Source organism: Eleginops maclovinus, chromosome 2, assembly GCF_036324505.1.
Source record: "Eleginops maclovinus isolate JMC-PN-2008 ecotype Puerto Natales chromosome 2, JC_Emac_rtc_rv5, whole genome shotgun sequence".
Lineage (NCBI taxonomy): Eukaryota > Metazoa > Chordata > Actinopteri > Perciformes > Eleginopidae > Eleginops > Eleginops maclovinus.
In genome coordinates this window covers 21874785-21900499 of record NC_086350.1, presented here as the reverse complement: position 1 = coordinate 21900499, position 25715 = coordinate 21874785, and the positions used below count along the sequence as shown (strand labels likewise).

Sequence of the window (25715 nt, the reverse complement as noted above, 5' to 3'; positions counted from 1 at the left end):
TAAGTTGAAATACTGTTTGTGGTTCAAAAGGAGCAGCCTTGAAATATGAATAAGCAGTGTCAACTAATTTAGTGAAATATTTGCAGAGACTGTATGTTGTCCCCTGATGTTGTGATGAAGAAGCAGTGATTCACACCAGGGGGCTGCAGGGCACAGCATGACTGTACTGAACAGAGGCACCTTGGGGTAAGAATAAATAAAAACACTGGTCTGGATTAATCCTGTCATGTAGGTCCCACTTGCTGAAATTTGCAGTCACCCTAAAGTTTTAATAATGCATTATTTCAACCTGAATTGTTTTCAGAGACTTCTATACAAACCTTTTAGAACAAGTTGTGTCATAGCAGCAACAGAAATAACACATTAGAGAACATATATATTTTAAAGGCAATTCTGCATGGGCTTAAATTTACTTTGTTGCCTAGAACGTTTTTTTTTTACCTACATTTTGTTCTTGTTACCTTCACCAGCCGTATAATGTGAGCCGCTATTCCAACAACAAATATGCAGCCATACACATGATCTGAGGCCTGTGATGTAAAGCAAAGAAAGAAAGGCACCAGGTATGAAAAAGATAGATTTATTTAATGACAAATTTAAACAGAAAAAAGTCAGGGAGTTGATGGGGAGCAGCAACATCACTGAGACTCCACATGAGGAGAAGGGGAGATATGATTGGCTTGACCTCCCTCAGACAAAAAAAAGAAAAAGAAAAGACTTACCACACAAACAAGAGGACGGAGAGACAAATAGATGAGGAAAAAAACAATCCAACTCTGGGGCGGGGGTGTGGTGGGGGCACAAACCGTCAGAAGAACGACACAACTTGCTTTTTAACTACAAACACTGAAGTTTAGCCACAAGTTTTACAACTGCCTTTTAATTTTTGTTTTTTTAAAGTCATTACAAAAAATGATAATTATGATAACCCCCATTTAAGAATAACAATAGCAACATTTGTAACGGTAGAAACTGTCCCTCGTTCCTGGTTGGGTGTTCAGTCATCAGTGGTTGAGGTGGAGGAGAAATGAAAGAGCAAGAAGGGAGAGTGAGCGCACACACACACACACACACACACACACACACACACACACACACACACACACACACACACACACACACACACACACACACACACACACACACACACACACACACACACACACACACACACACACACACACACACACACACACACACACACACACACACACACACACACACACACACACACACACACACACACACACACACACACACACACACACACACACACACACACACACACACACACACACACACACACACACACACACACACACACACACACACACACACACACACACACACACACACACACACACACACACACACACACACACACACACACACCTCTCCTCTCCTCTCATACAAAAAAAAGACAACTAAAATAATTAAAAAGAAACAGACTTAAAAAATAAACCCCAAAAGAAAACTGACTCGACTGAAATGTTTTTCTTTCCTCGTTCTGAAAAAAACAACAAAAAAAGGACTCCTCTAATCCTCGGTCAACAATGCTCCGACACGCGATCATCCACACGCAGCCTGTAATGCAGGGTGTGTTTTCGTGTGTGTGTTACACCTCCACTTTTACCCGTCCAGTCCCATGAAAGTATTATTCTCTTTTAAGGATCCAGGGCCGTTGTAGCTGCGGGGCTTTCCAAATCCATACCGTGCGAGAGCGGGAGGAATAACTAGTTATGACGATGGTCTACTATTTAAAGAGCGTCACAATCTTTAGCCTCGGGTGGAGCGAGTGAGGGATGTTCTGTGGAGCGTCTGCAGTCATGGACATAACTGGGTGGCTATGGGTGCTACAGCCGTCCAATCACAGGTGGAGATAAAACAGCCAAAATCTGCGATATCCCGGGCGCTAACAGATGAACACACGGGTGTGGAGCGTTTAATCCAAGAGGGAGTTTGAATACAAACAGCAGGGAATGGTGGGGGGTGTACTGACCGGGAGTCCGTGTTGTGGTATAGCTTGAGCCTTCCTCATCGTGTAGTCGCCACAGCACGTTTGAGAGCATCTGTGAGTGAAGGGCGGGGCTGTAGTGTGTAAAATGCCAGAGGATGACTGAGGGGAAGTAGACGGCGACTAACGGCGATATTTGACTGAACAGCTCGTCAGTTTGGGTTTGGTGACCGAGAGAGGGCGGGACCTGCATGTGCGTGCATGCGTCTCACATATATATGTTTAGAAGTCCATCACTACACAGTTTTTTCCTCGTGTTTATGCATTCCTCCATTCATTCATCCATCCATCCATCCATCCCCACCCCTTGGCTGCCCGATCAGACAGTCCAGTTCCACGTCTCAAGGGGTGAGGCAGAGAAAGGGGGTGGGAGGAGACGCTGTGAAGTCACAACGAGTTTGACCCCCTTAAAAAAATGCCCCCCGGACAATCTGTAACTTTTTGACCCTCTTTTTTTCTGGAAAAGTTTTTCTTAGCACATGGAGATGGTGACGTTGATCCCCAGGTTGCCGTTCTCGGCGAACAGCTGTGCGATGGACGTGTCGAACACCAGGCAGTCGCTGTTCATGATCGCCGTGGCGATGCCCTCGTGGATGGAGCGCGGCGTGGCCTCCCAGGTGAGGCGGCGCCGATGCCCGTTGAGCTCCAGCCGGTAGGCGAAGTTCTCCGCCTGCTTGCGGGTCCCGATGAGCTGCACGATGGCGAAGAACTGCTGGTGGCCGTCGTACTTCTCCTGCTTCTCCAGCACTAGCATGAAGTGGAAGCCGAAGCAGGACTGCATCATCACCCAGTCCACCGCGCCCGGGAGGTTGATGTCCGTGGCCAGGAACACGATGTCCTCCCCCTGGAAGGACACATGGCAGAAGCAGGTTCATTAACCGGTTTTCTTGTAGTAATACATTTGTAGGTTCAATACCAAAGGAATGACATCATCAGGGTCATTTTCTCTCCACACAGAGAGAAAACACTCCGAAAAACCTGACTTTGATATAAATTATCAGTGCCCTTTAATTTGAAATGATATTCATACTGATGTTTCCAGATTTGGAAGGCAGTGCCAGATTAAAATAGAGGGAACAGACTCTTAAAACTAAGACATTTGTAGAACCGGTTTGGCTAGTGATAAAAGCATACAAGAAACTATAGCTCTAATGATAAATACATCCACAGTTTAATTTGGAGACCTGTAGAACAATTCACCCTTTCATCGGGATGTGAAGCCAATACCCCCTTAACCTCATTCGTGAAAGTCTTCCTGAGAAACCTCACTGTAATCCTTCATTGCTATCAGGGAGCAGAGGAAGCTAAGTGGAAGATGTCTGACCTGCAGCGTGGTGATGGACTTGTGCTGGTGCATCAGGTGAGGCATGACGGCGTCCAGGGAGCCCTGCCACTTGCAGGAGGCGCCGGGACAGGGGCAGGAGTACGGCCGGAACTCACAGAGCTCTTCGTGCTCCGTCTTGTCGGTGTGAGGCAGGGTGACGTCGCAGCCCGACGAGGCGTACTTGCAGGGGAAGAGGACCGAGTTCGCCACCTTCTCCATGGCCAGGTTCCTGATGGAGCCCAGGGGCCCTCGGCAGGTGGGGCAGCAGGTGAGCTTGGGCCGGCAGTTCGAGCATACCTGGGAAGGCACACGGAAAACAAGTCAGCGTTTTCATCCACAACTTAGGAGTTCAGCGTGAAATTTCAAGCAGCCAAGATTTGTTAGCATAGCCTGGCTAATTCTTTCTGTACTCGTCTAAAGATACATTCCTCAGTTTACTATACCTTTCAAAAGCCAACACTTAAAAACAACTGACCTTTAAGTCTGTGTCAAGGAACATGTTCTTCTAAATGACACTCAAGGTGAAGAGTTTTCAGTCTGCTGAATCAGTCCACACATTTGGCAGCCATTATTAATATTTGCAGCTGATGCCAAAGAAAGTCTCTTTAAGGACGACTATTCTACTATATTTTGAGATTTGGAACGACTTCCTGTTCTCGCGTTGAAAGCAGAGGACATTGAAGGGGAACTGTTTCAGCAAATACAGCTCAAGACACATCTATTTAGATTAGCTTTTTTTTGCGACACACGCCTTTAAATGGTCTTTTAGTCTTTATAATTGACCTACTTTTATTATTGTTTTATTTTATTGGTCTTAACTTTATTATTTATTCAACAGTTTGAACAACAAAATGTCATTTTAAGTTTGTCTTTTAATATTTTGACCCTTTATTATAATTGTGAAGTTTTTTTACCATCATCCTTTTACATTTTATTGTACAAGTCTGCTTTTATTTTGTATCTTTGCATCAGTCATGTGTCTTATTTTTCCTTCCTGTTTATTTTTAATATTTGATATGCTGCATGTCTGAAAATGTCTCAACGTCTGATCTGAGGGGAATTTCTTGTCGTTTGTTTTTAACCTGAGTTGTGTGCCATTTTGTAAAGCACTTTGAACTGCACGTGCTGTATGAAAAGTGCTATATAAATAAAGCCTTTCCAAAAGCCATACATGTTATAAAGTACAGTGCTTAAATGTGTGACGCCGTCAGCTATATAACATGAGACTGTTGCATAAAAGATACATTGGGATTAATGTTATAGCCAAGGAACGTTTCTTGGGGCATATATTTTTTTAATATTAGTAACAAATATGTTGTGGGTTTCTCATCTGCAGACTTTATTTTTGATGACATCACAAGTTGGAGACTTAATTCTAGTAGCTCGAATTCAAAAATCGCACAAACACACAGGTAGTAGTACTAAAACAGCAGAACGTTCTCAATGGCTTTAAATGCATTTAGTCCTCAAAAACCAGGGTAATTTTTAATGTGATTAGGGCCGTTAAATGAGCACTAATGAAGCCTCACTTGTTCGACAGTGAAATTAGCCAAGTAATAAAACTACTCAATCCATGAGGAAATGTTGTTTAGTTAACACATTTTACTTTATGCAGTGACAAAATATAATGCAAGTAACACTCTGGGTATCAGTCTAAAATGTGGTGCAACAAGCAGCTCAATGGGTCGCTATCATTTTTTATCCATGTCTGAGCTCCCCGAGTCCCCTAAAACATACAACTGGTAAAAGGGGCTTTTATCCACTGCCCTAGAACACCTTACCCAGAAAAATGAGAGGCAAACTCAGTGGACATTTTTAAACAAAAGCTGAAAACATACTTTAATTCAAAGCTTTTAATTAGCAATATCCCTCTTCTATTGCTTTTTCATTTTTGATGAATTTGTGTATGTATTATTCTATTTTATTTATTAATTGTATATTTTTTCTTTCTTTTATCGAGTACTTTTAGAATTTATGCATTTGCCAAGAGGTTTAAGATTTGACTTGAATTAAATGTCCGTTGGTTGTTTGTTGAAGCGCTTTAAGCTGCATCCTGTGTATGAAAAGTGCAATAAAAACAAAGCTTTACTATAATTAAAAGTAGTAGTACATACCAGGTGTCCAGACTGGCACTGCAGGATGGGGGGGAGCACATAGTCGAAGCAGACAGGGCACTCAAACAGGCTGGCCAGGTCGCTGTTGGAGGCGGTGGTGCCTGACAGGGTGGGGACGCGCTGGGAGGGGGGGCACTTGGAGGTTCCAGTGGGCAGCGCGGTGGCAGTCTGGCGACTCATTTCTGAAGCAGGGAGAGAGGGAGAGGGTCTGATGAGGGTTTCGGAACATCACATAGCACTATACGTGACATCACTTCCTGCACCTCTGAGCTCTGACCTCTGAGTCCCTGGCTGTTTACCTCCGACACATCTGCATCAACACTGAGGGACTCGGCTAAAAAGGAGAGAGTGTTAAAGAGTGGTAAAAGAGAAGGGGGGGGGCGGCGTGACCACATGGTGAACTTCAACATTGCTTGGTGCTCCTAAGCGTAAATATAGTTTCTTTACTCTGGTTTTTGTTCAGTTTTTCATTGCTGAGTAATACTGTAACATAGAAGATATTGTAGTTATTATTTTTTCGTAGAACCAGTCCCCAAACTTTTTTGAACGACAGATCAGTTTCAAGCAACACAATATTTTTCACGGACTTCAAAGTATGGTGGGATACAGGGCTGTCGGAGCGGCCCGGGAACGCCTAACCAACATTTGCAGCAATCATAAGGGGCCTTTCATATGCAGCGTTTCTGTGTGCTCGAATCAATACTGGTCAACGTAGACGCCTCTTACGGCGGTGTCCTGATGCGCTCGCTTATGAAATGATGACAAAAACCCAATCACAGCTGGAATATATATTTCCCGTTTCCCCTAATTTCTGAAGTAACGTATTTTGTGACTGAGATGAGCGTCTTGACATGTGTGAGACACAGACGCACAAAATAAAACATCTTTCAAACTGAAAAATCAAATGTTTTATTATTCAATCTTTCTGTGCGGCCCGGGACCAAATGACCCGGCCGTGGACTGGGGGTTGGGGACCACTGACATAAGATATCTCCATTGATATTCCCCTCCTGAATGTTCAAAGCTTCTCTGTGTCATAAACAGCTTTTGCTATCAAGTGAGTACCACTAAAAGTGGGGTTAATCACAAATCAAAGGGAAAATCCCTCTGCTTCCGTAAAGGGAACCCTGGCCATGCAAAACTTTATTAAAATACAGGATGGCAGGTCTCATATAATTGATCAAAGCTTGTTATGGTTTTCTGTGATTTCTTTTTCCCCCTGGTGTGACCAGCAGTGGGATTTTCTCAAACTCAGTCAGTCATTGTCAGACTTCTGCATTCATAAGGGTGGCTGTATTGCTGGCTCCCACAATGCTGCAGTGCTTCAAACCAAAGTGAATGCTTCCTCTGCTGGTTTGGACACAATTTATTAGGAGCATCTTAAGGGGCTAAAACCCTTTCTTTACTGCTTTATGAGTAAAGAGTAGAGAACATGTCCATATTCTCTTTGCCCGGAGCCCACCATGTGCAACACGTCTATTATTTTCCCAGCAACTTTTCATGGATACTCAGACTTTCTTGGTCTCATGTTTAAAAAAAGAACCACCAGACAATAAAGTGAGCTCAGATGTGGTGTGCTTGTGTGTGTGTGTGTAGCTGCTGTTTCCTATCGTGCTGAGCAGTTGTCCTGGTAACAGGTTTGTGGTTAAGTATGGGATGGCCTGTGGAGCAGAGAAAAGGAGAGGGGTAGATAGGAGCGGAGTCTAAACGATGGGCAGGACAATAGGTGTGTGCTAAGGGAGAGGGGGCAGCAGGAGAGAGGGAAGGCGGAGACGTGGACAGTAAGAGCGTAAACTTAAGAGGAACACGGCAAAATGAGGTCGGGTTGAGAGGACAATGGAGGAGGTGAGGAAAAGGAACAAATGTGCAAAGAGTGACAGTGAGGAGATAAAAAGGGAGGAAAGGGCAGGGTGATTAAGTGGGTGTCAAATGACATTTCTTCTCTTGGCAGTAACGGGTTTAGGTGGTATGACTGTGCATGCCTTTTGTCCCCAAATACTCTATCGCTATCTGGCCTAGCTCATGCTTTTTATAGCACTACCCAAAGACCGATGCAGCACAGAGAGGGGAGAGGATAGTAGGTGTGGGAGGCGAAGACAAAAGAGAATCTGATGGTGAGACAACGCAGCAATATGTACACAGACAGAACTACAGCTGGGGAATCAACAGCCAGCAGCACAACTCTGCCAGGGCTGTAGTGATGGCTGCACAAGGCTAATTTAGCAGCTTATTCAACATGTTTGCAGTGTTAAAAGAAGATTCTGCAGATATCAAGGAGCATTAAAGGTGGTCTTTGCACGAGTGTTAAGGAATATGTTCTTAATGCAGCACTTAAGTCTTCCTTTTGATAATTTGATGAAATATATTGGACCATTTGAGTAAATCTATCCAAAGCCGAGAATTGTTTGGTTTGGCTTCCCCCTTGTCTCATAAGGATTAAATCACCCTGCAGCTCTTCCTTATATGGGTCACTTCGTCTCAAAATGATGAGGAGGTGTAACCTTCCTAAACCCTGTGTGCACAGTGTGTTAAATCCTGGCCAAAATATCACAGGAATGGTCAGCGGTAGTGCATTTAACCTAAAATATTCATGTTCTGCCATGGTCTGCAGTGGTGCAAACAATATTTGTTTTTAGTGTACGGAATTAGCTAATCACATGAATGAGCTAAACTATGTTTAGGACTGAGAATATCGATTTACTTCATATTCTAAATAACATACAAAATATTTTCCATCAGGGTTTTGGGTTGGCCCAAAAACAATGACTGTTAAATGAAATGTGCTGCTTTTAATGACGTCGTAATGACCTGGATAAGCTTCCCTTTTACGTCCGGCTCGGCAGCTGGCAGACCACCTCTGTCGGTGCATCTGTTGGAGTAAAGCGTGCACACATGCAAACTGCAGAGGTTCAAAAAACTGGACCTAATGTAAGACAGTGTGAGCTGGATGTTACCGTGTTTGCCGGCTTGTAAACACATCTGCTGTGGTGGAGATAATGCCTGAGCGGCTATAAATAGCACTTCTTAGCGGGCTAGCATGCTAGCAGCAGCACTAAGAGCAGTTGGACCAAATTAGCTCAGGACATTCAGTTAGGCCAAGGCCACGGTCACAGTCGGCTAGCATGCCTGATAAGAATAACCTACAGTGAGCTTTGGTGCAGGCGGCACTCACTGGATAATAGCAAGACAATGCTATCATCCAAAGAGTCATTTGCTGTAGATGGGTGGGCTTATGAGACATGTAAGTATTGTAAGTATGTTTTAGTGTATGGTATCCATGTAAAAGTTTTAGAAAAAAGGGAGTTAATATTCAACTGTTAAACAAATCTTATTCGTTTATAAACAACTGCGTGAAACTCAATGATGCTTGTCACTTAAATAAGAATAGCTGATCCCCCTTAACGATCAGTCCACCTTAAGTCAGTTTGAGCTTTTTGCTTCCCTTTAACTCGTCTACAGGTAGTGGTTTTGAGACTTAGAAAAGACCGGGAAAGCAGCTGCATGTGTTCACAACCTTGCAGGCAGCTTCTAACCCAACACATGAGCGGGGGATTTGGTTGTGCAGCTGGCGATTAATAGTGCATTTTACCTTTTTGTGCATAGGGTTGTAGCTTCACAACTCAACCATGGCAGCCCTGCTCGCAAGGCATGGGTAGCAGCTAATGATCGGATACCTAAGGTCAGCTATCGGTCGGAATTTTTCCAAATTAGCATTTCTATCTTACAAAAACTATGTTATTATGAAGGAGGACTGTGTTTAACAAGCCTTGATGGTGACTCAACTAGTCTGTCAGTCACAACTGCCAGCTGTGTGTGCAGTGTGTGAAACACTGCAGGGACATGAGCTGTGAAGCATGACGTCAGAGAGAAATGTGTACGGCTGGAAGCATGATAATAGGTTTTTATTTTATTTTAAATCAGATACATTCTCTTTTAAATCAGGCAAAAGTAGCCTAGAAGAAAGCAATGTGTTACAGTTGATACAGCCGGAGTGCTGGACAGTCAGCAGAATTACTGTATGGCTGAAAATTCCCTACTGAAACACACTGGACTTCATCCAGGAGGCCATGAAAGACGGGTGTTGTAGTCTCACGGCTGAGAAACGTTTAAGCCGACACACCCAATTTTAATTCAACCATGAGGTGTTTCATCTGTTCCGAGCTGATATAACAACGTATGATAGGAATTCTGAAGTGAGATTCCCACTCACGCATTCTCTCAGGAATTTTTGAAAACGCCAGCTCAGTTGTGATTGATGTGATTAACACGTTGCTTCTGATTGGCTGAGCTACACACACTCTGGGTCTCGGGCACGCAAACAGCAGAACTGGGGACAGTATGATGGCAAAAACATTAAAGCATGTTCCATCCACTTTAAAAGGTCATGATGGTTTGTGTAGCTTAGTTGTTAACAACCAAGAAAGTTCATTCTGATACAAATCTCGCCTAGCTGCGTTAGCTAGCAGCACATAAGGCTCCAACAAATAGCAACAAGCCCAGCGTAAGAGAGCCAGTAGGGGGGGATAAACATAATATCACTTGTCCAGTTGGCACATGGGGGTGTAGGAAGTGACACTGGCAAGATAAAGGAAAAAAGTATGTACAAGCAAGCCTCAGCACCCTTTTGTTGTAAGCAGGTGTCTCAGAAAAGGCTTTTACAGGCTGGATTTACAGTTACGAGAAGCAGCAGCTCATTAGGGATAATACCTCTCCAGAGAGAACAACATTACACATTCAAGAAAAAAAAAAGGCACAACAAAAAGGTGTGAGCTCATGTTTTCACCCCCTCCTTCTCTCAGAGGAGACAGAAAGAGTGAGTCAGCTAAGCAGATAGAGAGAGTGCAATGAGCACCAACTGCTTTGTGTCGAGGAGGAAGGAGGAAGGAGGATGACAGAAGGAGAGCAGACACAAACAATGACTGGGCAAAACGTCCTGTGCTCAGACAGAGCACCAAAATGGTGAAAGGGAAAGTAGAAACATGAACAAATTTGTGTTTAAAAGTGTGTTAATACAACATTTTTTAACAGAAAGGCAATTATACAGCTCTTACAAGAGATGTTAAAGAAAACAAGTAAAAGGTGCTTCATTTGGCTCAAAAGGAACAAACTGGAAATCTGGCAACAAAACAGACGGTCAACGATTGTCATTAAACCAGGTTCCTACAGCTTTCGGCAAGTTGGATTAGATACTTTTTAATTCATTTATGAAAACTTGTTGTGAATAAAACTCTTCTTCCAATGTCTTAACATTTGTAAGGCTTTTTAAAGAATGATTGATGACACTTTAATACCAAGGCCAAACATCTGAAATTATTGATTTAAATGCCTTTTCCCTCTTTTTCGGGGATACTCAGAAACCCTCTTAGACATAAGTGTAGGACAAAGAGACGTAAAGAAAAACACCAAAGAAACAAATACCAACCTTCGTCCATAAGATTTCCAAATAAGGCGGTCGTCTTCTCTTGAAATGTGGGGACCTCTGAAAAGAGAGAATAGGAAAAAACAGAGGGTAAACAAACATGATTTAGAGGGAAAAGTATTTTTCTGTCGGGGAATTATGCCTACCAATTACTCCACAACCATACACTTACGATAAGCCTGAGGTAACAGATGTTATTCACCACAGACTGACAGTAACACATGAAGCAGATCTTATTTACACCATGAGTCTCATGTTTATGGTTTATATCTCTGCTATCTATCAGAGGAGGAAGGGCACTTACATAGACTAAGCAGTTCTCCTTCGAGGCATTAAAGCCCTGCAGTGCTGAACTTCTAATGCAATGTACATTAGACTAGACTACTACAAATCATCGATTCTCACTTCCTGGCACTGTTTATTCATATTGCATAAAGCAGATAAGCTTTATACGGAAGGTAAAAGTGTGTGGCCCCTAATTATGGAGTTATGATCCTAATATGCCGATGCATTGCTTTCCAGACGAACAGCTGCTGGAGTCTTTTCACCAACACGTCTGGTTGGTGCTGAAAAACGGTCACTTTTTTAACACATTGCTGCCATTACACCACGCAGATATAATGCTGGAGTCAGTATTATGTGCAACTGGCATTCAGAAGCTTTTTCTTTTGCAGCCAATTAAACCATTACATAGTGAAGCAAACTTTCAACTGAAACAAACATAACCCCTTTTATTATTATTATGTGAGAAAGAGCTTACTTGTGACAGAACTAGGGATGCACCGATTGAAAAAATGTCGGCCGATGTTAAGAATAATAATTTTTGCCGATACCAATGCCCGATGTTTTAATATGTACACTATAATAATAGAATAATGCAGACTAAGCCAGCCTACCCCTTTAAGAGAGAGAGTAGGGGATGTGTGTGCATGTGTAAGAGCGAGAGAGTTTGAGCGAGCCATAGTACGTTTCTGGAAGTTAACGGGAGTAGCAGCAAGTATTACAAAGTCACAAATATCAACAACGGCCTCCCAAGAGCACTGAAGAATGGATTTAATTTACCGATCCTGCAGACACCCGCTACACGGGGCGGAAGTCCTACAGCATGCGCAGCAGCAGCTCCTCACAGAGGAGAGGAGAGCCCGCCCCCCCGGATGACTAAATTACGGCAGACCCACAGTCACTGTTCTAATCCTTCAAAAATGATGCCCTGACTTCAGATTTGGTCCGTCAGATTTAAAAACAACGATGCTAAAGTGACTTCTCCCGGTCATGTAGCACAACATATACATCGGTGACTGCCATCGGTGGTGTCACCTTATTTTACCGATGGTGGTAAATGGCGCTAACATCGGCCGATGCCGTTGTCTCACCGATGTATCGGTGCATCCCTAGACAGAACTCTAAAAAAAAAACAAAGGTCACTTCTGAAGTGGAAATCAAAAATCATGGTACATTCAAATTTGGAATTATCAAAAGTAATTCATCCAAAATAATGTCAATATGTGTACATTTAAGAGAAGAAGCCCACCAGCTTCCCTTCCACTTGCAACACGCAAACCCAGAGTATATTTTCTAAACAGCATGTACCTGCATAGCTTATTGAGTCAATTGTTGTGGGGAAAAACTGAAAAGATAACATATGAAAACTGCTGTGACATTCCCTCAGCCAAGTTTTCATATCCACAAGGCAGAAAAGCAAGAATGGTGTACTCATGTAAACGTTACACACTTTGAAAGCATACTTGTTTCACAGAAAACTAGGGAAATATCCATGTTAGCAACATTTAAAGGCCTTTTCTTATAAAGTAGATGGCTTAATCAAACTTCAGCAGATTAATAAGAGCGTTATGCGCTACACATGCCAGAAGATGTTGCACTGGGAAGGCACTGACTCTTTTCTGTTTCTCCTGTTATCAGAACTCTCGGCTAGGAAAACTTCCTGTGGTTGGAGCTGCACTATGAAGTAGGATGTGTTTTTAAAGGAATAAGCTTTGCACAGGCTGTATCTCTGCTGAAGCCAATGTCAACAGAAGAGTCGTCTCATTTTCACATATCACAGTTTTTCGCTCACATCGAGCTTGCAAAAATTACATTGAATGCCATTGGAGAGTAAATAATAAATAAAATGATGAAACAAGTTGTGGGGTTGTCTTTCTACAGCTGTGAATTGGACTAAAAAAGGAAGCTTTTTTTAGCCACATGTTTTAAAGAGTTTGATTTAAGCATATCACATTAGCGTCAATCAAAGTCGTTTCAAATAATAGACAATGTAAATAAACAGCATTGGAAGGTATAAGGAAGACTTGTAATTCATTTATACTACTTTTACAAATGTTCTAACCACATATTATTTGAAATTACTGGTACTTTCAGAGAAAGATATTTACATATCAGTGTTATATTATTGCATAACTGTTCGTCATGTGTTAGACTTGGTGTGGGTACATCATCAAGTCATCATTTTGGTATTGTGATAACACTCCCCTGAACTTCTTCGCCCTTCCCCTATACCCGCGGTACAAACCAACATATGACTTCAATCCAACTGATGGAACCCATGACTGAAGTGAGTACTTTCCTCCCCACATACATGTTCTGTGGGAAACAGTCACGTTAGTTCTTGCTGTGATCTGCTCGTCGTACCGTCTATTTGAAATCAAATTTATGATGGCTTTCTATGAAAAATGCATCCAAAAGTATATCTTCTCAAGGTCAGATAAATAAAGTGTTCTCCACTGCAGCTCAACAGACAAACACGGTCAAGGAAAGTACAGATGTGCCCAAACAAAAGGCCTTTCCCTTTGGAATATGCACTTGATTTGCCTAGTTTGGATGAGCACCAGATAAATACTGAATACTCCAGTCATGCTTATATGGGAACGCAGCGTGTGTAAACCCACATAAACATTGTCATTGAAAAATTGGATTATTATAGTGCTTGTAAACCAAGCCGCTGTTGCGCTAATGGATCAGCACAAATTAAAGCAACCGTCCGGAGGGTTTTAAAATGCATCTACATTTCCGCTTATCAAACACTAACAAAGCTTTCTCTGTTTCAGAAGAGGGAGTCTGACTTATTTGAATGTGCAAAGTATTTGTGGTTTTCTGTTTCACAGCAGACAGATCCCCAGGGAGAGGTCTGGCTCTACTCCATCTAAACAAAGCCCTAATCCAAAATGCTTTAAGGTTTACTCTAAGTCACCCAAGTCAATCTGCAGCGAGCGCCAACTTGCCCCGAGACAAAAAACATAAACATTCGCACACTATAAAAAGACACAACAGACAGATGAAAAATGGAAGAGGCAAATATTCAAAAGATACCAAGACCGCTGACTTGACAAAGAAGCCAAGAAAACATGACAGAAAGGAAAAGAAACAAGGAAGGATGGATATGGGATAAAGCTACAGTAAAGAGGATATGGAAGGAGATGAGATAAAGAGGCAGATAAACAGAGGACAAGCAGAGGGGGAGGCAGAAAACAAGCCAGGCTACAATACAAACATGCCACTCTTTGTTCTGAACTCATAGCCCACTCTTCTCTCCATCACACACACATTGTACAGTTTTAACACACACCACCAAATATACATTTACCATGAACACACATGGCACGCTCGCTTCAAAACTCTCCTGTACTCAGCAACATGCGATTTAGCATACTTTCTGTCAGGACGGCTCCCTGAACACACCGAGTCAATTTATCAACCTGACAAAGCCGGGCTGAGCAGAGGAAAATATGACGCTTTGCAACACTGCAGCTGCAGCTACAAGGCTCCAGCTACAGGTCACACACGGAGCTAATGAGGAGAAAAGGTGCAAATGTTTCCAGAAGAGAGTTGGCCTTTCATGTGATTATTATCTTTTCATTCACCTTTAGTCCTGTGCACGCTACTTGTGGCTACACACGAGAAGAGTCTGAACAAGGAATTCCAGGGCGGAGCTTGCAGGGCTACGCTAGCTGGCTTTGATTTCACTTGGACCAGAGACATAGGGGTAGAGCGCTCACGCAGCCCCTCCACTCCATATTTCTCTGGCCTTTTCCATGGAAACCGCACTGTTGCTGTCCAAAACACACTACAAAACAGAGGATCACATTTCTTCCATCTAGTCCCCCGTTTAGGAAGCATATGCTCATGAGGGTCCAGGGAGAGCTGTGATGAAAGAATGGGAGCTGTGTCCAGACAAGGGCAAAAATAAAAAACAGGAATCCAATACACCGGCTTTACAGGCCAAAATGGGAGCCAAATTAAGAAGGAAAAGCAAAAGCAGTTTTCTCTGAGCTGTGCTTCCTGTCACACTGAAACCTTGCAAAATAGTCAACAGTCTGTCAGTGTGTGTGTGGTCAGTCTTCCACTCCCTGGCTCCTCCCAATCAGCCACTAGGAACTAAAGGAAACACGAGAGTTTAGCCAAAACAGCGTAGAGCGTCTCTAACACTGGATAATGATGCTTTCACAAAGTTCCACCTTTCTCCAGCTGCCAGCTCTTCAGGGACTGCAGCTCTAACAAGACATATCCTCTTCCAAATCCATTTTCCAAACCGCACAAAAGCACAATTCCCACGGAGAAGGAATGCTTGGTTTCTGTGGAAAACCAATATTTGATGTTGTAAAAAGGAGCTGCTGGAAGAATAATCCTTTTGAGTGGAAAAACAAACCCTGCTCTCTCTTGCTTTCCCGGTGGAAGAGGGATGTAGCTCACGAGAGAGGAAAAGGAGGGAGAGTCCCGGACAAAGTAACTCTCCCTCTGACTTTTCTCTGCTGTGTTCTTTTATTCAGGCCATGTTCTCTCTGTCCCCTGGAGTGTGTAGGTGTCACTGCTGCTGGGTGTGTTTCTGTGCGAGACACAGAGCAGCTTAGCCGGCATCCAATGTCAGTCCAAACAGAGCAGGCTCACACACTAACCTCACAAATAACCTCTTCCTGTCGTCGACACATCATTTCTCTTTCAGACAGACTTTCAATCGATTCTTTACTAAATGTATTTGCCCCGCTACACTTTATCTCTCATGTCAGTAACTCTCCTTTCCTCTCTGCTCCTACTCTTTTGCTCTCCCTCAGCCTGCATATTTTGCCGGACATTCTCTCCCTTTCTCCCACTTGTGTTTCTTTCTCTCTGCCCCCTCCCTCCCTCCCTCCGCCCGATGCTGTGGTTCTGCAAGTCTCAGATTTCAGCCTCGTCTGGCTGGAGGCTGCACCAGCAGCTGCCCTCGTTGACACCATACCTCACTTTCTCCCTGCCTTTTCTTTGCATTCCATCGTTGTATTGCCTTCCCCTCTCACGGCTTGCCACAGTGTTCTAGGTGTAAGTATCAAATTCCATCAACTTCTCACCACCAAAATTGTAAAATGTGAAAAATTGAAGCGTGTTTTACAACGGAGTGCAGGCTTCGGCGAAATTACATGTTTGCAGATCAAACAATGTGACATTTTCCTAAGGTCATCTTCACTCATGATAAAATGTGAACTTGTTACCCTCTAGAATCTTTCCAGTAGTGCAAAAATGTTCACCCCTCCATCACACACACACACACACACACACACACACACACACACACACACACACACACACACACACACACACACACACACACACACACACACACACACACACACACACACACACACACACACACACACACACACACACACACACACACACACACACACACACACACACACACACACACACACACACACACACACACACACACACACACACACACACACACACACACACACACACACACACACGCTCAGGGGGGCTGAGTGGATGGACTGTTTCGTACTTTATGTAAAAAGAATGTCATGTTTATAGAACAGACAACAACAAACCTTTACCAAAGTGCTATGAAAAGGAGAAAAACACAGCAGTAGATAAGAGCATAGGTTCATTTTCAAACCTGGGATGAAACATATAGCTCTGAGCGAATTGCTAGGTTCAGGAAGAGTTGGCCTAAAAATTGGATTTGAAGGACAAATTATGAACGTGATTCTATACGACCATCTCTTCTTATGGTGCAACACCGGCATCCTTCAGATATAACATCATGCATGCCTAAAATAAAAGATTATTTATGATTAATCTTGCAACCCTTGGATTATATGAACTACAATGGCTACATGATATTGGGGAAAACTTATATTGTAATGTTTATGTTCTGTGAGAAAATGTGAATATTGCAAATGTGTCAAACTAGTCAAATATTACTTAGAGTCATTGACCTTTTCATCTATACAGTTCTAAATTATCCTTATTTTTTTAAAAGATATCTCTCTTTAGTTTAGATTAAAAGCTTCTTTAGGCGTGTGCTGCTTCAAAGAAGGTAGGAGACACGCTGCTGCTCCCCCTCCCATGCATTCTGTTCCCCATCGTTACACTACATCTGTTCACATTATCCCCACACAATATAAAACATAAAGCAGTCAGAAATCCAGCAGCAGAAACTAATATAGGCACAAAGAGAACCCACTGTGACACACACACTGAGCTATAAAACAGCACTAGTGACACTAGCCAATGCCAAAAGTGTGTTATTAAAGGGGCAGGGCAGCAGATACAACAATGAGCCATCTGGACCAAGCAGCAGACAACACACACACACACACACACACACACACACACACACACACACACACACAAAGAGTAGGAGCAGGGTAGAGATTATTTACATTTCAAGCTTGATATTTGTCATGCCAATAAAGCATTACTGATCTGAAAATACAGAAGAAAGAGAAAACATGATGTGTGAGTTCTAGAGCGTGCCTTGGCACTGATGCTGGAAATGTCGAGCCCACATTTCCAGATGAAATGACTGCTGCTGTTTCTCCCAAAAGAGGTCCAGCTTGTACTAATTTGATAAGAGAAACATTTTATTTACTGTAGTCTGTGTAATTGTACAAAAATAATCCATTTAACACCACTTTGGGAGATCTAATTATCCCACTTGAGATTTCATTGGTTCATCATGAGTACATCTTGCAGCTGACTGAGGTGAATGTAGCATTAACATACAGAATGACCCCTGGGTTATAGGTCAATGGGGGGAGGACAATGTGAAGTCCATTTAAAATCTTTGACCTGATAGAGTATTGAACCACCACCTTTGATAACTCCATGTCTAAGAGGTCACATTTGGATGTGAAATAAACACAACAACGCATGATGTCTACCATTTGTTTAACAACTAGATAGTGAATATTACTGGTTACTGCGCGTGTGAAAGAGACAATGGACGTTTTGCATTTCACAGCCAATTCACTTTTAATGAGAGGTAGTCCCTCTGTCTGTTCAGAGCTAGATGTGGTTACAGAGGAAACCACTCAAGACAACAGAAGACATCGGGAAGTGGAAAGTGTTACCCAGCCTTTCTTGGCTTCAAGCTTTCTTAAGCTTAGGTGTAGTTGCAATGCATTTTCAATGGGTCCTGCAGTTTGTTTAGAAAGTGTTCTTGTTTTAAGCAAAGGCAAAAAAGATCATTAAAACTCATTCTTGTTTTGGATCCGAGACTTTGTGAACTAGTCAGAGAACACCACACCATGTATTCAAACTAAGGACATTTTGTTAGGCGTGAGCAGCATGAGCAGCACAGACCAGCCCTGTCTCCAAAAGCATTCCTGAATGAAACTCAGCATATCCTTTAGTTAGAGGGTAATATTGTACCTTCTTTTTCGCCTTGGCAGACACAAGTTTTCCACAGTGTGTTTTCCACTGAGTAACAGTGAAGCTTAGCAGCTTGTTACCATGGAGAAGCCACACAGAGCTTGGGATATCAGGGGCAGGGGCAAAATTCAGATCCACAAACACAACACGGTTTGTGTTTAAACAAGCAGACAAAGACTTGCATCATGCGTGAGAGAAATACGGTGAGCGGTTAAGCAAGCAGGGACTCCCTTTGGCATTAGTAACAGATCTAGAATTACCTCAATATTACAGAGCCAATGAGTCCCTCTCTGTTACTCCCTCTCTCTCTCTCACACATACACACAGTCACACACCATCAGGCTGGCAGGAACAGCTGTCACTTATGAGGTAGAGATGAGCATTATTCAGTGGACATGTGCTGCCGAAAACCAAATGTCTGCTAGGTCATAGACACATGCACGCACATTACATGTGCCTCCCCCCCACCTCACCTCCTTTATAGATTCAGTTTCGCCTGAGAGCACCAATAGAGTTGTGAAGTGGCCCCAGGGCACCCCTGTTTCTGGAACTGAACATCTCATTCATCTTTCCCACAGACCATGTTACATGACTCACAGTTGGAGCTCTTCTATGGTTTGGATGGGGATTAAACTCGGCTGCTTAAATCATCAATACAATAAAAATAAACCTACAGCCTACATTTCGAGATATACTGGATTACATGATCTCCCTTTCTAATCCTTGTTTGTTTGTGGGTGAACTCCACTTCTACGAATACTTTTGTTCCACCCTACATCAAAAATCAAAGCACTTTGGATTTGTTAGCACTCTAACTTATGCCTCTTTTCCATATCAATGGCAGCCAATGCTAATTTGTATTAAAGACATTATCAAAATCCTTACCCACAGAGGTATGCAGGTATATCTTCTAGTGTCTGATTAGCCAATCTCTATACATTTAGTCAACAAAACAACATGTTACATATAGACCTATTTCAATATTGTGACAACCCCTTGATATCATAAAAAGGCTTAAGATCTAACATAAAACACAACCTGTGAAGACAATCCCCTCTGTTATGCAATGGGACACTGGTAATGTACACACTTTTGTATTTAATGCAATCACAATAAAAAACCTGACATGCTGAAGAATTAAAATCATGATACCTTCTCAGGTCAGAATGGCGATGCCCTGTGCTCAGGTCCCATGCTCACAGCGCACAGAAAGTAATTAGCCAGTGATGTCTTTGGCTTTTTTCCTATTCTCTTTAAATGAACACGGCTTTGAAGCATACACCAAGTTAATCAGCTAGCTATTCATCACATAACCAAGCCTTAATTTCTTCTCTATGGCAGAGCGATAAAAGGGCACAAAGGTACTATTACCCCCCTGGTTTCGTTCAGTGTGCAGTTAGTTCCACTGCATCCTCAACTGTCTGCATGCTTAGTGATTACACCATTACCCTTTGCAAAACTCCCTCTGTAAATGAAATCAGCCACCAAACACACAGAGGGAAATACTTAAACACAGCCTGGAAAACTGTTTCTAACCTTTATGGTTCACAGAAAGGCCACATACCAACAAAACCATGTGAGAAAGGGTCACAATTCAGCACAGTGCTGACCTGTGTAATGCTGCTCTATTGTGAACCTACACAGCGTAGGATCTGTGAATATTAATTAATTTGACAACAGGCTAACAAATGTATGCGAATACAGACGAGGTGATCTAATAACATTCAGAATCTGTTTTATCACCAATTAGTTACACTCATACGAGGCCATCGTATAGCTCAGTGGGTAGAGCAGGCGGCCATATACTGGGGTTTGATCGCCATGCGGTGGACCGAGGTTCGAATCCGGCCTGAGTCCCTTTGCCGCGCGTCTTCCCCTCTGTCTCCCCGTCTCTGAACTGCACTATATTAAAAAGGCACTGGTTGCTTAAAAAATTAAAATAAAATGAGTACTATTATAAAAACTATTGTAACAAATAAAAACAAAGACAATATTTACACAAAATAAAATGAAGTGAGAGACTGAGTGCAGTCAAATATGAGATACTGTATTCAATTGGAGAGCTGTGCAGATTTAAAAACAGTTAGTGTGAAACAGAAATGTGCAAAATCTTGGGTAAGATTTTCATATTGGCATACGTTGCTAGAGGTGAGCAGTTTTGCAATTCAACAGTGACATTTGTATTTTTATTGAATTCTGTAGCTTGAATGATTTATCCTGATGTGGATTCTGATGATTGTATTCTTTTTTTAAAAATGGCAACCCTGAAGCATCAAACCACGGTATTTGAAAAGGTTCCAACCCCAAAACTGTTCCTGAGTTTGTGGCACTTTACCTTCCAATTAAACAAATAAAAAAGCAAGCCTTTTGTTTATAACATTTTACATAGGGTGTTACCAGTTTCTCAATCTGGTCCCTATCACTGTTAATAAACAGTGCAAGTCGTATAAAATTGCCAAGTGTGATTGAGAGAGAAACGTGTGTATAACAGCAAATAGCAGATGTGTTAGCTGTGTGTCGCAGTGCAGTGTTTACTGTTTATTCTTCTTTTAATAATAGCTACGACTCTTCACAACTCAATCTGCACTCTCTTCTCTTTCTAGCCACCAGCTGATAAAAGTGAAGGGGCTGGGGTCGGAAGTTAGCAACAACAGTCCAGGCTGACCTTTAATGTGTCCAGATATTCCCATAACAACAGGTGTTTATTTTTGTTAAAAAAAGAATAGAAAGTCTGAAAGAGCAGGGAAATAACTGTCAAGTCATATTTAAGTTGCTTATTCGAGTTGATATTAGTTTAATTGAGGGGTAAATGCATCATATGTACCTACATAAGATAATGGACATAAATACTTGCACATTTATATATATAAATGTGCAAGTATTTATGTCATATAATATACATAATTATTCACATATGAATACATGTTACATGTTTTAGCTTTATTCTGATGTTATTTTAATTTATACTGTTACGTTTCTTATTATCAATGTGTGTACTTTTACCTGCCATATCCTTATTGATGTTGCTGCTATGACACCTGAATTTCCCTATGGGGATAAATCAAGATGTTCCTATCTTATATGTGCATATGATATTGTCTCATTGATCACAGGGTTCTGAACTTGTGATTCATAGCGCTTCATTTACAGTAAATAGTATAGGTATTTCATTAGGATGTGTCTTTCCTATCATGACATAAATCCCTGTCATCTTGGCATCTGTCAACATCATCCACATATGAAAACCTCCTAGGTGGCTACATTACCAAACGACTAAGCCTCTCTAAATGCTAAGGAAAACCCTCGGGTCAAAACAAGTTCATCTCGCCTGCTGCATAAAAGACATCCAACACACAATACGAGCACACTCAGCAAAAAACAAGGATCTATTATTTTCTTCCTCGGGATAGTATGCAGGTCTTTTTAAATCATTACACCTCATATCAAGACCACAATAGCAAAATGTGTGATTCACATCCACTTTACCCCGAGCAGATGCCCAACAGGTCATAATACATATGATAAGGTAAGGCTATTACCTGAATTTATTCTCACAATTCCATCTCATCCGGATCCTGGACACTCTTAATTGCAGTTTCAATGTAGCAACAAAAAAATAAAATCACAAAATTGGTGTAGTGTGTTTTAAAAGCACTAGCCTATACAAAACTATAAAGCAGTGTTTTAAAGTTATTAATGTCAATTAGGGCGACTGGGATTAATGAAAGAAATTTAAATGAACCACCTTGCAGCACCAGATGGATATAAAAATAATTACAAAGTATGGACAGATGTGTTGTAATTCCAATGTTTCGAAACAAAATGGGACCATCTCTCTCCAGATCAATGCCATCCAGCTCCCAGGCCAGCCTTGAGCTTAAATGGATGAAAACTGAATCTATATTTGGTGTAAATCATCAAAGGACGGGACACCCTGCTGCTGAGCAGACTGATGGATGCTAATCCTCACTGTTGAGAGTCAAACCCAGGCTTAATGTGCACATCTTTAAAAATACAAAAATTAACATCACACACATCATTTCTTTCAATAATAGGTATATCTTTGTTTTGTATTGGCTGACAATCTTCCAATCCCCATAAAACAGTACTATGTATGTGCGCCTTTTTAAAATAGATACATTTAAAAGCACTACAGCATTTCAACAAGCTGTGCAAAAAGTAAACATGAAATGAATGTAAATAAAACCCCTTGTTTTTGCTATTAATAGTTTCAATGTGACCATCAATAAAGGAATGACATCAAGCTTCTTCTTTTAAAGCTTAACTATATATGTAATGATTCAACAACTCAAATTGAAGTAATGTCTTCCACAGGAAATTGGTTAGCTAAGTTTACCAGCAGCTGCTTGTGTATAATGTGCTTTGAACTAAGTATTGAGTAGTTGTCATTAATATGATGGAGTCACACTATTGTAGCTAAGGCTACAGTCGAACCCTTTTCAGTCGGTTTAGGTTAGGATTCTCACTATTTCAAAAGTTATGATTATCATGTTTTATGCGTATGCAAGTTGTACAAGTTGACAAAAATACACTGAAACTAAACTTAAATTGTTGTACTTGCTGAGAAGCCTACCTGGGTATCACTTTAGGGTATTCAAATAATTTAACACTCTCACCAGCATGTCATATGACTACTTTGACTCTTTAAAAGTGTTGCAATGACATGCAAACATCTTTCTGAAAGAGTACTTGCATTTAACCTGTGTACAACTTTTGATAGCGTTGACAATGACTTTTCACTCTTTATTCCCTATGTTGAAAACATACTTTCCAGCATTTATCCATCCCACCTCAACCTCTCTAGAGACCGCGTTAGCCAAAATGACAACAAACAAAAGGGATCATTGATAAGACTCCCTTACTTGAGTAAGTTAAATATAGGGTCATACTGAGATACAGTTTAGCCAGCATATTTCATAACACATCTACAGGTGTCCACGTTACCAACACAAATGAGACCTGCTGCACTTGCACACAGTGGGAACATGTTTAAAAGCAGATAAAGCTAAGGAACAAGATCAACTAAAAGCTGACATTCACTCGTCCTCCCCTTAGGGACAGGTCACACACACAGTCACGGTGGATCTCTGACAGCAGCCGCAGTCGTTACTGAGAGTAAACACTAGTCATCACTTCCTCTACAGCAGTCTCTTAACCAGGTTATGCCAGTAACGTTGCTACACAAAACAAAGCCATGTTGAGTTTCTGTTGACCTCAACTAACCTGCTTTGAAACCAAAAAGGCCTTGCCTGACAAGGCAGACAACGGCGTAGCCTAGCTGGCATCAACTGTTACATACATACAAGGCCTTGTCTTGCCGTAAAGCAGTACCCCATAGCATACAAGCTAGCTGAATCGGTGACTTGTTAGCTTAGCAGGTATGTGGACAAGCTATGAAAGAGATACCTTAGCGTTTTTCCTGCACAGCTCTGAGTGTGTTGACAACCACGTTTGCTCGCCAGGCAAACTATTTCACTGCATATAACGGTCATGTGTACGTTTTTAACGTCACGACAAAAACAAGCTAGCGACACGGCTAGCCATCCTTTTACCAAGCTCAGCTAGCCAACACTAGCAGCGCGCTAATGAAGGAAGCTAACGTCTGCTACAGCAGGGCTGTTGTTTTCCCCCAACAGATACTACTCTCGAAAACCCGATGTTTCCCTCACCACGGCACACCCGCTTACCTCGGACGAAATATCCTTCAGTTCACTGCAGATAAATAGTTGACTGTATGGCGAGGTGATAGACCCAGGGTCCCTCTTTATCGTCTTTCATTCGTTAGCTCGGTGTACACATTCGCTCCTGGAGCAGAGACGAGACGCCAGGCGTTAAGTACCAGCCACCAGAACGCGCACAGTTGTTGAAGTTTGTCGCGGGAGCGCGCTCTGCACGAATCATACACACACTGGCCTCTTTATTAGGTACTGTTGTTTAACTGCTCGTTAACGTAAATATCTAATCAGTCAATCACATGACAGCAACTCGATGCATTTAAGCATGCAGACATTGTCAAGACGACCTGAACAGGGCATCAGAATGGGGAAGAAAGGTGATTTAAGTAACTTTGAACGTGGCATGGTTGTTGGTGCCAGACGGGCCGTTCTGAATGTTTCAGAAACAGCTGATCTACTGGCCTTTTAATGCATAACCATATCTAGGGTTTACAGAGAATGGTCAAAAAAATGAAACATATCTAGTGAGCGGCAGTTCTCTGAACAAAAAAAGCCTTGTTGATGCCATGGGTCAGAGGACAATGGACGGACTGGTTAAAGATGATAGAAAAAAGGCAACAGTAACTCCAATAACCACTAGTTTACAAGCAAGGTGTTCAGAAGACCATGTCTGAATGCATGACATGTCAAACCTTAAAGCAGATGGGCTACAGCAGCAGAAGACCACACCGGGTGCCACTCCTGTCAACTAAGAACAGGTAACTGAGGCTACAATTGGCATGGGCTCACCAAAATTGGACAATAAAAGATTTGGAAAATGTTTTGGGTCTGATGAGTCAGACATTCGTTAGGATCAGAATTTGACGTAAACAACCTTGAAAGCATGGATCCATCCTGCCTTTCATCAACGGTTCAGGCTGTTGGTGGTGGTGTAATGGTGTGGGGGATATTTTCTTGGCATACTTTAGGCCCCTTAGTACCCAATGAGTATTGTTTAAACGCCACAGCCTACCTCAGTATAGTTACTGATTATGTCCATCTCTTTATAACCACAGTGTACCCATCTTCTGATGGCTACTTCCAGCAGGATAATGCGCCATGTCACAAAGCTCAAATGATGTCCAACTGGTTTCTTGAACATGACAATGAGTTCACTGTATTTAAATGGCTCCACAGTAACCAGCTGTCAATCTTATAGAGCACCTTTGGGGTGTGGTGGAATGAGGGAATCGCATGATGGATGTGCAGCCGACAAATCTGCCGCAACTGCGTGATGTTATCATCTCAATATGGACCAAAATCTCTGAGGAATGTTTCCAGCACCTTGTTATATGCCACAAAGAAACTCATTACTAGCAAAGTTTGACTGATAAAGTGGCCGGTGAGTGTATATTGTAGGTTATTCATTAATCAAAATGATGATTAATCATTTCAACATATATATACAGTATATATTTGCATTAATTCATTCATTTCACCATTT

The 25715-nt window shown here is 42.0% G+C and overlaps 1 protein-coding gene across 2 annotated transcripts; it reads right to left on the bottom strand.

The window, feature by feature from the left end:
• Window positions 1-1330: 1330 nt before the first annotated feature.
• siah1 (siah E3 ubiquitin protein ligase 1) lies at window positions 1331-24452 on the bottom strand. Of its 2 annotated transcripts, XM_063896909.1 has the most exons (6): window positions 14747-15929; window positions 10875-10931; window positions 5730-5786; window positions 5453-5634; window positions 3339-3635; window positions 1331-2858 (listed from the first exon to the last, which is right to left on the bottom strand). In XM_063896909.1, exons 1-6 carry the CDS (start codon window positions 15000-15002, stop codon window positions 2487-2489), a joined length of 1221 nt encoding a protein of 406 aa, XP_063752979.1. In that variant the 5' UTR covers window positions 15003-15929; the 3' UTR covers window positions 1331-2486. The 2 variants fall into 2 exon arrangements, with proteins under 2 accessions (XP_063752979.1, XP_063752970.1); XM_063896900.1 differs by lacking the exons at window positions 5730-5786; window positions 14747-15929 and adding an exon at window positions 24245-24452 and having other exon boundaries at window positions 1333-2858.
• Window positions 24453-25715: the final 1263 nt, after the last annotated feature.

Excerpts from the sequence above, each read along its gene's own strand:
- siah1 (XM_063896909.1), bottom strand. The coding sequence starts at position 15,002 with ATGCTTCCTAAACGGGGGACTAGATGGAAGAAATGTGATCCTCTGTTT. Across the intron at positions 3,636-5,452 it reads AGTGCCAGTCTGGACACCTG|GTATGCTCGAACTGCCGGCC; the intron begins GTATGTACTACT and ends GTGCCTTCCCAG. Across the intron at positions 2,859-3,338 it reads AGTCCATCACCACGCTGCAG|GGGGAGGACATCGTGTTCCT; the intron begins GTCAGACATCTT and ends GTGTCCTTCCAG.